This window comes from Alexandromys fortis, unplaced genomic scaffold, assembly GCF_014885135.2.
Source record: "Alexandromys fortis isolate MF-2015 unplaced genomic scaffold, M_Fortis_MF-2015_v1.1 scaffold_109, whole genome shotgun sequence".
Taxonomy (NCBI): Eukaryota; Metazoa; Chordata; class Mammalia; order Rodentia; family Cricetidae; genus Alexandromys; species Alexandromys fortis.
Genome location: NW_026068005.1, coordinates 278,897 through 292,878, shown reverse-complemented (window position 1 = coordinate 292,878; position 13,982 = coordinate 278,897). Strand labels below are relative to the sequence as shown.

The 13,982-nt window shown below is 40.4% G+C and overlaps 1 protein-coding gene across 3 annotated transcripts in view; it reads right to left on the bottom strand.

Moving 5' to 3' along the window:
- Zranb3 (zinc finger RANBP2-type containing 3) overlaps positions 1-13,982 on the bottom strand; it is a 157,546-nt gene that overhangs the window by 101,650 nt on the left and 41,914 nt on the right. For 2 of the 3 annotated variants that reach the window (XM_050161484.1, XM_050161485.1), the window contains one exon: positions 2,857-2,875. The exons of the other annotated variant lie outside the window; for it this stretch is intronic. In XM_050161484.1, the coding sequence (XP_050017441.1) occupies positions 2,857-2,875 (19 nt within the window). The remainder of the gene's footprint in view (positions 1-2,856; positions 2,876-13,982) is intronic. 3 annotated transcript variants of the gene reach the window in all.

Here is a 13,982-nt window from a genome sequence, read left to right as displayed (position 1 = left end):
CACAAAACAAAACAACAAAAAAACTAAAGCCCCAACAATCTGACACCTATCTCAGGCTGTACCCTCACCATCAAACTACAGCCCCAGCACTCTGACACTTCTAACCTCCAGAATGTTAACATCATATGGCTTTAAACATATCCATTTAGTAATTCTTTATTATACCAGCAATAGGAAACCGATACACTATGTAATACAGAAACTCCATGATTTCTGCTCAACCCATGAAAAAACTGATGCCCACAGGATAACCTGGAGGGAAGTGGCTTGCCTACCATTGTACCCATATTATGAGCTACACCCATATTCAACCCCCCCCCACACACACAAACACACACACACTTAAAAGTTAAAATGAAGCCTTTTTTTTTTTTTGGATTTTTCGAGACAGGGTTTCTCCGTAGCTTTTTGGTTCCTGTCCTGGAACTAGCTCTTGTAGTCCGGGCTGGCCTGGAATCACAGAGATTCGCCTGCCTCTGCCTCCCAAGTGCTGGGATAAAAGGCGTGCACCACCACCGCCCAGCTTAAATGAAGCCTTTTTAAAAAAATAAAAAAATTGTGGTATATCCATATTATAAAATAAAAGTACTCAGTGACAAAAAGAAAGAAAAGAAAGACCACTTGTGGAGAAGCCAAATGCATTGATGCACGCCTTTAATCTCAACACTCTGGAGGTAGAGGGAGGATCTCTGTGAGTCCAAGACCAGCTTGGTCTAATATCAAGTTCCAGGCCAGCCAAAGCTACATAGTGAGCCCTTGTTTCAAAAAGAGAAAACACAGCAAACAAAAAGGTGGGGAGGAATCTTATGGTGGTTAATATTACTCTCCAACTTGAAATGGTAGAGAGCAAACTAAGAAACTGAGCCCTGAGCATGTTTATAGATTATAAATTTATAAATGAGGGATTTTATACATTAGGTTAATTGAAGTGGCAAGATCTACCCTGAATATGGGCGGCACTATTCTATGGCCTGGGGTCCCACACTGAATAAAAGAAGAAAGTGAATGAAACACCAGCAACTCATCTCTCTCTGCCCCGACTGGAGATGCAATGTGACCAGCAGCCTCAAGCTCCTGCGGCCACACCTTCCCCACTATGAAGAACTGTACCTGCTAACTGTGAGCCAAAAGAAACCACTCCTTCCCTGAGCTGCTTCAGTCTGGTACTTCGTTGTAGCAACAGTAAGTAACTAGCACAACTTAAACACATATCACTATGAGAGTAAAACCAGTCTGGAAAAGCTTTATTTGATTCTATTTATATGAGAGTTTGGAAAAGGAAAAACTATATAGTCATTAGCTATATCACTGATGGCTAAGGTTTGTGTGGTGCGACTCGGGAATTGTGTAGGACACTGAAACCATAGTGCTATACTGGAATAGAGATTCCAAAGCACTGGCCAATGTCCACTGCTGAAAATTTAATAGCTCAAAATGTAAACATAAAATATGCACATATATGTAAAACATGAGGTCAGGAGATTCCAGAATGAACTGCGGAACACACTTTGTCCAGCAGACCCAATGTCCTCTTCTAGCTTCCTTGGACTCCAGGCACAAACATGGTGCAAAAACACATGTTCAGGCAAAACACTCATACACATTAGTTTTTTTTCAAAAGTCTGAAACAATATTATTGAATGGCATTCGGAAGAGGAGAGTGCTGGTGTAATCTGGAAATGAGTGGTACCTGGAAGCATACAGACACAGGCACCAGGCACAGATTTGGTTCAGACATACATGCAGACAAACACCCACACAAAAATAAATAAATAAATAAATAAATAAATAAATAAATAAAATAATAAATAAAATTTCAAATATTTGAAATAAGATAAAGCAGTACTGATGAAAAGTGATGTGAAACTGTATATAAACAAGAACAAAGCACTGGGTTGTGGTGGTGCACGCCTTTAATCCCTGTACTTAGGAAGCAGAAGCAGGCAGATCTCTGTGAGTTTGAGGCCAGCCTGGTCTACAAAGTGAGTTCAAGAACAGCCAGGGATGTTATACAGGGAAACCCTGTCTTGAAAAGCAAATAAACAAAAACAACAACAACAAAATAACAAAATAAGAACTCATGGTAGGAAAAGACTTCCAGTCTAAGAGTTCATAATGAATTCTGTAAACTGGCTAATATCCACTGAGAACACTGGAGACTCTAAAGTTAATGGGTGGTTGTAAAACTGACCAAATGCTTGTCCTACTTCACGAGAAATTTTGTGTAGTGTGTGTGTGTTCAAATCTCTGTGCCATCAAAGAGAAGGCCAGAGTGAGAAAGTCTAGTCCTATTTGGGAAGGAGTGTTGCTAGAGGAAATACATGACTGGGGACAGCTTGTATAACCTGACCACTCTTCTGTTATCTGTTTCCTGTGTGTAGATAAAATGTCATCAATTGAGCAGCATTCTGCTCCTACCACACCTCTCTACCTGTTCCTACGCCTTTGCTGGTGGAATCCACCCCTTTGAATCCCTGTGTCCTGAGTTGCCTTTGGTCATGATACCTTATCACGGCAATGGAAAAGTTACTAAGGTAGCCAAGGTACAAAAGCATACTGCAGCTGTGAACTCTTGCAAGGACGTCCTTGTGAAGATGTAGCAGAGTGTTAACTTAGTATTTTATGTGGACAAAACTGGTTGTTTTTGAAAGTTTACACACATACACAAAATTATATGCATTGTTCACAGAAGTATTTAAGGGGAAATGGCTATTATACAAGTAAATTTATCTCTTTTTGTGTTTCCCCCACTACACAGGTAGATATATGGTTATATGAGAAAACAGAAGCAGAGAGTCAATACAGAAAACAGAAGACAGAAAATACCAGTTTTAGAGAAGTCTCAAGAGTACTTACTTCGTCTGCCACCATACACCTGGATAAAAGAAAAACAAAATAACAAGTTAATTTCCTAATCATCAAAGTGATGACTATTCAGAGTTCTGATTAAGTAACTCACCACAGCACACTTTACAAAAGCTGAAGGATTACGCCAGAGAGGTGTCTGCAAAAGCTCGAGAGCACTGGACAGTGGTGATTTCAACTCTATGCCTACACTGTCTATGTGGGAGTGTCAGTGCTTCAGGCAAGTTACTGCCACTCCTCACCGTGGAAAGACGTGTAAATAAAGACACTTGAGGAACCAAGCAAAATGGCAAGAGATTATGAAGAATGCCTTCTGCCTCCATTCTTAAACTATAATCCTGGCTGTTCTATAGTTGAGAATGCTGGATTAAAGAACAGTGTGATGGTGCACGCCTTTAATTCCAGAACTCTGGCGGCAGAGGCAAATGGACCTGTGAGTTCAAGGCCAGCCTGGTCTTTAGTGAGCTCCAGGACAGCCAGAGCTACATAGTGAGACCAAGTCTCAATTAATTAACTAATTAATTAAACAAGAAAATGAAAGATTTTGTTTTATTTGTTTCTCTAATAAAGTACCCTGACAATTCTAGTACAGTACAGAACTCAAGGAGACAAGAACTCAAAACAGCTACATCTCAGTCACAGGCAAGAGCAGAAAGTAATTAACGTATATATGTTTCCTACTTGGCCAGCTTCCTCTATACCCAGTCCTTCCTCGCACAGTCCAGGACCCCAAATTAGGAAACAGTGCTGCCTACTTTCAGGCCGGATCCTCTCACATTAACGAAGGCAATACAACAAAAGCACAGTCAGGTCCACAAGCCAACCTGACCTAGACTCACAAAGACTCTTTCCAGGTTATTCTAGATGTATCTAGTTGACAATACTAGCCATTACACTGACTAGCAACCACATTTTGGCACAAATCTGAGGTCTGATTTTATATGCCAAATCTAAGTATGTGTGCTATAGTTCGGTCTTTGTTGTGATGAATTTGAGTTCTATTATTTTGCTTAACTTTATCTTGTGTGGAGGAGTGAAGGTGTGTGTGTGTGCATGCACATGTACATTTGTGATTTCTATGTGTTCCCAGGCATCTATAGGCCAGAATGGAAGGTCTCTCCAACCTCCTATTTTGAGATAGGTTTTCTCACTGAAGCTGGCGCTCACTGACCTGGGTAGGCTAGCTGGTTATTGAGCACCAGGGGAGTCACCTGTCACCACCTCTCCAGGGCTAGGATTACAGACGTACAACCCCTGGTCTGGTATCAGAACTCAGGTCCTTACTCTTGTGCAGTAAGCACTCCACCAAGTGAGCTATCTCCCCAGCCTCTATCTGCTGTATTCTTTTTTTAAAAACTGATTTCTAGAAGTAAATTTGATCCAGTGTGAAGTAGCACTGGGCTCATAAACTGAGATTCTAAGCAGAAGAAATAGAGAGAAAAAAGAGCACAGCAAGCATGGTCAGGATAATCAGTGACCAGCTGCAGGCAGCAAGTGCAACAAGAGGACAGAATAATCCCAGCTAAGGGAAAGCTAAAATATAAGTAATTCAGTAGAAATTGGTTTACTACGCTTTTTAGAGAAAGTAGAAAATTAAGAAGTAACACGGCATTTCCCCAGAGAGATTCATAAATTTTAAAATAAAAGCCAAAGGCTCGCCATGCAGGTGTGAGGATCTGAGTCCAGTCTATAAAATGCACATAAAATCTGGGCATGCTGGCGCTCACTAATCCCAGCATGAAAAAAATAGGAACAGGTAGATTTTGGGGGCTCACTGACCAGCCAAGCTAACAAAAATGGTAAACTCTGGGTTGAGTAAGAGACCCTGTCTCAAAAATAAGGTATCAAGCAATACAGAAAGATAGCCGAAGTCAATCTCTAATCTCTACAAGTGCACATACAGGTTAAGTGCACTTGTCTCATATAAGGAAATAAAATCCTACTGAAATTAATAATCAAAGATGTCTCTTTAAGAGTATATTATTTATACAGAGTCTATTATGTAGATATCACTGTGCTGGACAGATGGCGAACGTCAGTCTTTCCCTTATGTTGTGTGGTATTTTTGTTGTGTTTTGACCAATACAGCTTGCTTGGAGTCAGAGGGTGGAGATAGCCACTAGTGGACCAAAATTAACCATAGAAGTTTGGAGGAGCCGGGTGATGGTGGTGCACGCCTTTAATCCCAGCACTTGGGAGGCAGAGGCAGGTGGATCTCTGTGAGTTTGAGACCAGCCTGGTCTACAGAGCTAGTTCCAGGACAGGCTCCAAAGCCACAGAGAAACCCCGTCTCGAAAAAAAAAAAAAAAGAAGTTTGGAGGACTGTACACAGAGAGGAGACAGGAAGTAGTAGGGTGGGGCTGAGAGTGGACCTCAGCCCTTTTGGGACAGAGGAACAGAAGAGGTAGGAAGGGACAGGTGGCTGCTCCCTGCTTCTTTGGTCTTTCAGGTTCATACCTGGATATCTTGACTCCCAATTTTTTATTGATAAGGATTAATTAGATTAATGTTTCACCCTTAAGTACAGTGACTAGAAGAAAAAAAAAATACTTGATTTAGGTGGCAGTACGTCCTCTTTAAAAACTAAAGTGAGGCATAATAGAGAATAGGGAATGAAGGGAGGGAAGAGTCATGAAGGAGTCTAAAGGAGGAGTGCTTTAACAGGGGTTAGAAGTGCAAAGGCCCAAGAGATGCCCAATCATACTACAAAAGCATTTGTTCAACTATGTTCATAGCAGCATGATTTGTATAATAGCCAGAACCTGGAAACAACCTAGGTGTCCTTCAATGGAAGAATGGATAAAGAAAGTGTGGCACATCTACACATTAGAGTACTACTCAGTGGTAAAAAACAATTACATCTTAAATTTTGCATGTGAATAGATGGAAATAGAAAACACTATCCTGAGTGAGATAACCCAGACCAAAATAGATGAATATGGTATGTACTCACTCATTAGTGGATTCTAGCCATAAACAAAGGACGTTGAGCCTGTAGTTCATGATCCTAGAGAAGCTTAATAATAAGGTGAACCCAAAGAAAAATATATATAGATCCTCCTGGAAATTGGAAGCAGACAAGATCTCCAGGCAAAAGTTTGAGCATGGGGGTGGGGTTGGAGTAGGGGGAAGGGGAGAGGAAGAGAGAGAGGGGAAAAGGAGAGGGTTGGGGAAAGAGTTTGGAGGAGTGGGATGGTTGAGATGGAGGAAAGGTGGATATGGGAGCACGGAAGGAGATATCTTAATTGAGGGAGTCATTTTGGGGTTGGCAAAGAGGCTTTAGCCCTGGAGGGGTTCCCAGGAGTCCATGGGAATGATCCCAGCTAGGACCCTGGGCAGTGGAGGAGAGGATGCCTGAACTGGCCTTGTCCTGTAGTCAGACTGATGACTATCTTCAATATCACCATAGAACCTTAGTCTGGCAATGGATAGAGATAGAAACAGAGACCTACATCAGAGCACTGGACTGAGCTCCCAAGGTCCAGTTGAAGAGCAGAAGGAGGGAGAATATGAGCAAGGAAGTCATGACCACGAGGGGTTAGTCCACCCACTGAGACAGTGTGCCTGATGTAATGGGAGCTCCCCAAATCCAGCTGGACTGGGACTGAATGAGCATGGGGTCAAACTGGACCCTCTGCATGTGGCTGACAATTGAGGCAGACTGAGAAGCCAATGATAATGGCACTGGGATTTGTCTCTACAACATGTACTGGCTCTTTGGGATCCTATTCTATTTGGATGCATGTAGGGGAGAGGGCCTAGGACTTCCCACAGGGCAAGGTACCTTGCCCTTTCTCAGGACTGGAGGGGGAGGGGAGAGGATGTGGGGGGAGCAGGACAAATGTGGGAGGAGGGCAGGAGGTGGAAATTTTGATTGGTATTATTTATAAAGTAATAAAAAAGACAAAAAGATTTGTCTCATGTGATCAAAGAACAATACAAATGCTCAGTAAATATAGATCCAGACTGGAAAAAAAAAAAAAAAAAACTTCTAAATGAGTTACAGAGTATTTAAAAATATACATTGGCTTGAGAGAGAGAAGAAAAAAGGTATATATAGTCATAGATTAAAAAATAGTTTAAAAATAATAAAAGTTCTTAAAAGAAGAAATAGAGTAATAAAAAATAATAAGTCACATAAAGATGAGAAATACACAGTGTAATGATTTCAGTCACATAAGGCTGATACTTTTGGGTTCTAGGGGTCATGCAGGTGCAAAAAGCTCTCAGGCAGAAGTGCCTAATGGCCCCAGCTTCAAGGCTTCAAGGCTGATGATTCAACCTCGCAAATACTTCAGTCAAGACTTAACAACTTTTCTAATTTTCTCAAGGTTCCGCCAAAGATACCAATGCCCACAAACAACAGATTGCCCACATTTCCAAGAGATGGGGTATGATGTGGGTTTTGGTTATTCAATGGATTATGCATGTTTGTCATTGTTTAGGGGTGGTTGGTTACAAGTTACTATTGAACATAGTCAGAAAAAAGTTAAAAGAGTTAAATTCAAAGATTTCTTTCTAAAGAAAACCATGGTGATATGACACAGAAATGATGGGATTAGATTACTGAATCTACTTTAATAAAAAAAACTATTAATCTCAATGTATTTACATTGGTATGGATTTTGGTTTACTGATACAAATTTAAGGGGTTTTTAATACTGTCTATACGTTTCTACTCTTGTTTAGGATATTTTGATTATATACATTTAGGTTATTTTTGTTAGAATATACTGTACATACATTTCTTCTCTTGTTAAAGGTATTGTACCTATGCAGCTCAATTAAAAATGTAATGTAACTTTCTAGTCCTTGAAAGTTGTTTTACAAACTATTTAGGATAATAAAGAAATACAGGTTAGTAGTTAGTTACCTACTACAATCAAACTTGCCTTCATGTTAGGTATGTTCTCAAGGTCAAACAGAGATCTATTCTGTATTCTCTACAGAATAAGGATTTTAGGATGTTTTAATAAGATTTTTTTTATGACAATGAGACATGTCTGCTCCTGGTAGTACCAATCTACTTCAGAGAAGATGGTAGGCAGTGAAGAAACCATATAGAGTTTACTTTCTTTGTGGAGGCGGAAACATGCAGGCCCATTTCCACCTTGTCTGATGGTCAGAGAGTTTGGAGATTTGACAAGCATAGCTGCCCCTGCTAACTCAGGAGGTGATTGGTTCTTTTTAAATTAAGATAGTTCATTCTAGTAAGTCCATACCATCCTGACAGGTGGTCGGGATATGCAAACGTACTTCTGCTTATTCTTTTGAGGTCACCTAGGGAAGAGCAGTCTTCAGAATACACGACCTAGAGCACCTTCACTATCTAGATGACAGAATGCTAATGATTTGATGTCTCAGAGAGATAAGGCCATTGACTGTGTGAGTTATCCTATGTATCATGTTAATAAAGTCTTTTGTTACCTTCTCCCCCAGTTTACATTGGGCATAAAAGCTGGGGAAAAATAAACCCAATGAATTACAGGATTTCAGTCACTGGAATGCCCTCCCGATTTTCCGTCTTATTATTATGTGTCTTCATATTCTTTACTTATATTTCTTCAATTCCCATGCCCCTACCCTGGTAAGACACATTTTTGTTGAGGCCAGTCCTCGACAGCAAAAGTTGGCCACTGGGCAAAAACCTGCCCCTGCCTCATTTGCTGATAGTACATTGTACAAACTGGACTAGCAGGATGAAAAAAAAAAAAAAAAAGCAAATGCCAAACGTTGCCAAGATAAGGTAAAATCATCCTTCAAACTTCCAAGGTTCTCAAAAAAGTCTGTCAGATAAACTGAGCCTATAGACCAAAGATAGACGTGCTACCATTACAGAAGAACTTTGGGTGATTATCCAGGCAGCCCGATTTCCCTATTATTAAGTAACATTACACCCTTCTAGGGTCTTTGATGGAGTTAAAGACTAAATAATTAGACTTAAAGTTTTCCTTAGTTATGATAAAAAGGTAAATTAGGTATAAAACTTGAGACTCAAAGATAAGATAGCCAGTATTTTCTCTAAAGTTACCAAATACAAATGGACTAGATATTGTAACTATATTTACCTGTTAACTGTGTTTTTTTATTCTTTTGTCTTTATTTTGTTTGTTTAGTGGGGGTGTTTTTGTTTTGTTTTTCACCTGCATGGGTGAGAGCAAGAAAGTTGCAGGCAGCAGTTTCCTGCATTGGGAGCATTTGTGCTGGTTGAGGAGTCTTCTCTATCCGGCTATTGTTACTATTTGTCTAACCTAGTGAGAAGGAGCATTGTAAATCCTGTAAGTTTCTTCTGAGATTTATTTACTTCCTAAGCTTTGTAAGTTTCCTTCACTTCTTTCATGAGGGAATGTTTCAATTCAAAGGAAACAGCTACAAAAACAATTTCCAAGTAAGCATCTTATTGACTTTATAAATGTGACATCTGCAAAGCAGATATAAATGTGAATCAGGAATGGAATAATAATAAAGACAATAAAATAAATGAAAAAGTCATTACATGTGAAGGTAACAGGAAAGCAGAAATGGATAGCATTTTAAAGTATAGTTTATAAAAACAGGACAAGGAAGATGGCCTGGTTCTTAGCCAGAATCTTAAGAAATATGCTCATTAGAAACAAAGAATAAAAAGAAATGTTAAAATTTTGACCAAAGTTATTGGTTTAAAGTCACTTACCACAGACTAAATGTGTTTGCAGGGTCAAATGCTGCAAGGATGCTGCATAGGATCCCGCATGAGAGATAATAAGGCTATCATACTCATTGTCAGGAACCTTGTAAGCATCATTCAAAAGTGGCTAAGGAGACAGTGGGCAGTGGAAAATGGACCAACAGCTGTAGTCAGAGAGGAATTTTGGTACAAAGAAAAGATTTAAATTGTGGTAGCAGACACTTAACCAGGAAGCTTACTTGAGCTCAGCGGTTCAGGACCAGCCTGGGCAACACTGCAAGAGGAAATGACTGATCACCGCATATATGCATGGCCAGCCGACTCACATGAATCTATATAACATTCCCTGACCCACCACCACAGCCTCTCCATTCTCAGATTCACAAGTCTGCCTGTCAGAGGAAGATGATAATGTTCAGGTACCATCCTGCTCCAGCAGGGAAATAGGTCACACTCACACACGACTAAGCCTCTGAGAGGAGAGTTATTCTGGCCTTGGAGGGTACTCACAATTCCTGCCTTCTAGGTCCACCATGTTTGCTTTAATTGACAACCTGTGTTGTAACTAACTCATTTTTCAGAAGCCTGCTCTTGGTTGGCATCCTGAGGACCACTGAGAGCTCACAGCTGTGCCACCTCGTACTCTTGGTGTCACTCTGGTGTCTTAGTGTGCAAATGCTATGAAGAGACACCACGACCATAGCATCTCTTAGAAAAAAAAAAACATTGAATTAGGGCTTGCTCAAGTTTCAGAGGATTAGTCCATTATCATGGCGAGGAGCATGGTGACATGCAGGTAGACATGGTGCTGGAAAAATAGCTGAGAATTCTACATCCAAATCCCTATGCAGCAGGAAGAAAGAAAGAAACTGGACCTTCTGAAATCTCAAACAAGGTCACACCTCCTATTTCTTCTCAAGTAGTGCGACTCTGATGACTAAGCATTCAATATATGAGCTGATGGGGGCCATTCTTATTCAAACCCCGCAATTGGCTGCCTGAAGTTACCAAGAGTTGGGGCCTCTCAGTTTCTGTCCTATTTGCCACCCCTGTGTGGGAAACAAAGATTCTCCCTGTTTGTTCATCTTTTGTCCACTTAATCCTCAGAGGAGGGTCAAGATAAGAACCAACCTGACAGCACCTCAGAGACGTGGAAAATACAGCTGAAGCAGGTAATTTTCTACTGTGAGACAAAATACACAATTAAAACCACGTAGGGGAAGAGGAGTTTATCTTGGCTCACAGTTGATAGTCTACGATGGCGGGAAAGACATGGAGGCAGGAGCATGAGGTAGATAGATGCTCATAGTGACTACATAGTCAGCAAGCAGAGAGATGAATATGGCATGCAATTTGCCTTCTCCTTTGCATTTAAAGGCCCCAAATTCAGGGTGGGTCTACCCTCCTCTGTGAAGTCTTCTTGGAAACCCTCACAGACACCTGCAGAAGTGTGTCTCTTAAGTGATTCTAAATATAGCTAACTGGACAAGCAAGAGTTCCCAACACAACAGTTCTTACTGTAGGGATAAGCCCTCCCCTTGTGGGCGGGCTGCCCTCGGGCGTATGTTTACTGATAAATTAGGCGCAGAGAGGCTGCGCTTCCCCTTCCCTTCCTTGCTGTTTCCGCCGGCTACTCCGCTGGAACCTTGGTTTCGTGAGTCTGGTTTTGTTATTAAACTTGTTCAAATACTTATTATCATTGGTGCTTATTAATCCAACCGCTGCATCTTACCATTTTTCACTTTATTAGAACCTTCCTACCATGTTTGATGGAAACTAAAGTCTACTTTGTAAAGGGGGCAAGCTGCCAATAGTTACAGTCACTCAGAGAAATGCAAACAACTGGCAGATACAACTCCAGTTGTATCTTTAAACCACAGTTGTAAAACAACAACAACAACAACAACAACAACAAAAACCCAATCTTCCTGGCTTAAAATACCCATTGTGGGGGCTAGAAAGATGGCTCAGTGGTTAAGAGCACTGGCTGCTCTTCCAGAGAACATGGGTTTAATTCCCAAAACTCATATGGCAGCTCACACCTGTCTGTGACTCCACTTCCAGGGCTTCTGACACCCTCACACAGATATGCATGCAGGCACACACCAATGATCATAAAATAAAGAAATAAACTATTAAAAACAAAAACAACAAAACAACCCTATCTGCTGTAGAAACTCCTTCAGCCTGTAGCCTTTAAGATACTAGCCCACCTGGGTGTGGCCTCTTATAATATAAAGGCCAAAGTAAAGTGCATTCCTGTTCCCCGTTCGTGCAGAGAACTGTAAGTCTACCCCTAAATAAATAACCCTTACTATACTCAATTCTGAGCTAGTGTGGGATCATTTTTTAGCATCCGTCTTCACCTTTCCACTGTGTTTGCCAAACAGTAGATATGCCAACAGCCCTACAATTCTATTGATTTCACAAGCAATTTGGCTTTCCACTATTTAAAAAGTAATTGAAATATATTCATTGTTAATTGGTTGCATTGTAATTTATCCAGCTTGACTGCAGATATTAAAAAGCCACTCTGCATTTCACTGAGCTGTTTCCAAAGCCTAAGGCTCCTCACACTCATCATCCACTTACAGTATCAGCATGGACCCCAGTGTGCACAGCAGACATATCTTATGGTGCACATTTCAGTTATCTTTAAATTCAAATTCAGATACAGACAGGAAACAGAAAAGTGAATAGCATTATACTTTCTGAGAATCATTTTATATAGTATCCAGTTTTCTATTCAAAGATACATTTAGCTGAATGATTTATATCTAACTTGAAGCTTTTCAATTTCTTGACAAAAAAAAATAACTTTTCTATCATCACCATATCTCTTTTCAATAAATTACATCTATACAAAGAAAAGAGACTCTACAAGAAAATACTGTACTTCTACCTAAGATTCCATGAGGGGTACAGACATAAAATTGGCACTCTTCCTCTGTGGGGAATCCTAAATACTCTGAGCTTGCTACCTGAGAATAAGATGTGCTTAATCAGTTATCATATAAACTTGAGCCTCAGAAGTAGGCTATTGTTGCAGAGAAATTTTTGGTCTTCTAGGTACTCATACAAAAATCATTCCAATAGTAGGAATCAATTCCAAATTTTGTGTGTGTGTGTGTAGATGTGTGCACGCATATATCCACACTCATGCACATGCATACTCTTAAAGTATTTTTTTAAATATTTATTTATTTATTATGTATACAATATTCTATCTGTGTGCATGTCTGCAGACCAGAAGAGGGCACCAGACTTCATTACAGATGGTTGTGAGCCACCATGTGGTTGCCGGGAATTGAACTCAGAACCTTTGGAAGAGCAGGCAATGCTCTTAACCACTGAGCCATCTCTCCAGCCCCCCTCTTAAAGTATTTTTATCAATTTTAACATAGTAGCACAGGTATTATAAATGGGGTAATATTGTCACCCCTTTAAGTGGAAATTTTAGAAAGGGGTGCAAAGAACGTGAGAGCCGAAGGAGGGAAACGCACATGAAACTGTCTTCTGGACACCACATGGCCATTGTACTAACTCATAGCAGGTGTGGCTTCACTTTGTCCTTATCCCAAGACTCTTCCAAATTCTTGTGTAGCTTTCTAGAAATATCATCTATGCATATGTTACTATATATCACAAAGAGCTTATCAGCTACAACTTCCCTAATTTAGTATAAAATCTGAAATATATAAAAAAACATAAAACAATATGGCAACATCACAAAAACTAAGATAAAGAAAATTCTGACTGAAATAAAAAAATGCTCTGTATTTGCCATTGCTTTGGCAAATGGAAGTATGCCCTGTCCCACCAACTTCAGCTGTTCTGAGCTTGGCCTTTTTGAGGTTTTGGACAGAAGCACCAATCTCAGGAAAGTGTGAATGAACTTCATCTTGGTTTTACTTGGAGCTCCTTTTTCTGCTTCTTCCCACCCTCACTGGTGCTCAGTCCTTAGTCATGCTTCCTTCTATTTACCTCACAGCCAGGCTAGTATGCATTCTCATATGTCTAAGAGCCATCTATGTGCAAGTCCTAAACTAGTAATTACAAAATCGATACAGATGCAGATACATATTTAAAAACCTGCATAGGGGCTGGGAGGTGGCTCAGTGGGCAAAGTGCTTGACATGTAAGCCTGAGGATATGACTGAATCTCCAGACATACATAAAGTTGGTCAGGGGTAGCCCTAAACTGTAATCCCACTACTCCTCGGGAGGGATGGGAGTCAGAGACAGGACACCCCCACCATAGAAGCTTGCAAGTGAGACAGCCTGGCACATGCAGTGGTGAACATAAGAGACAATGTCCCAAACAAGGTGTGTGGATGGACACCCAAGGTTGTCTTGTGAGTACCATGTCAATGTTCTTAAACACATACATATACACTCTTTGGAGGCATGCTTTCTTAACCTAGATACTCTGAAGTAATTATGACACAGA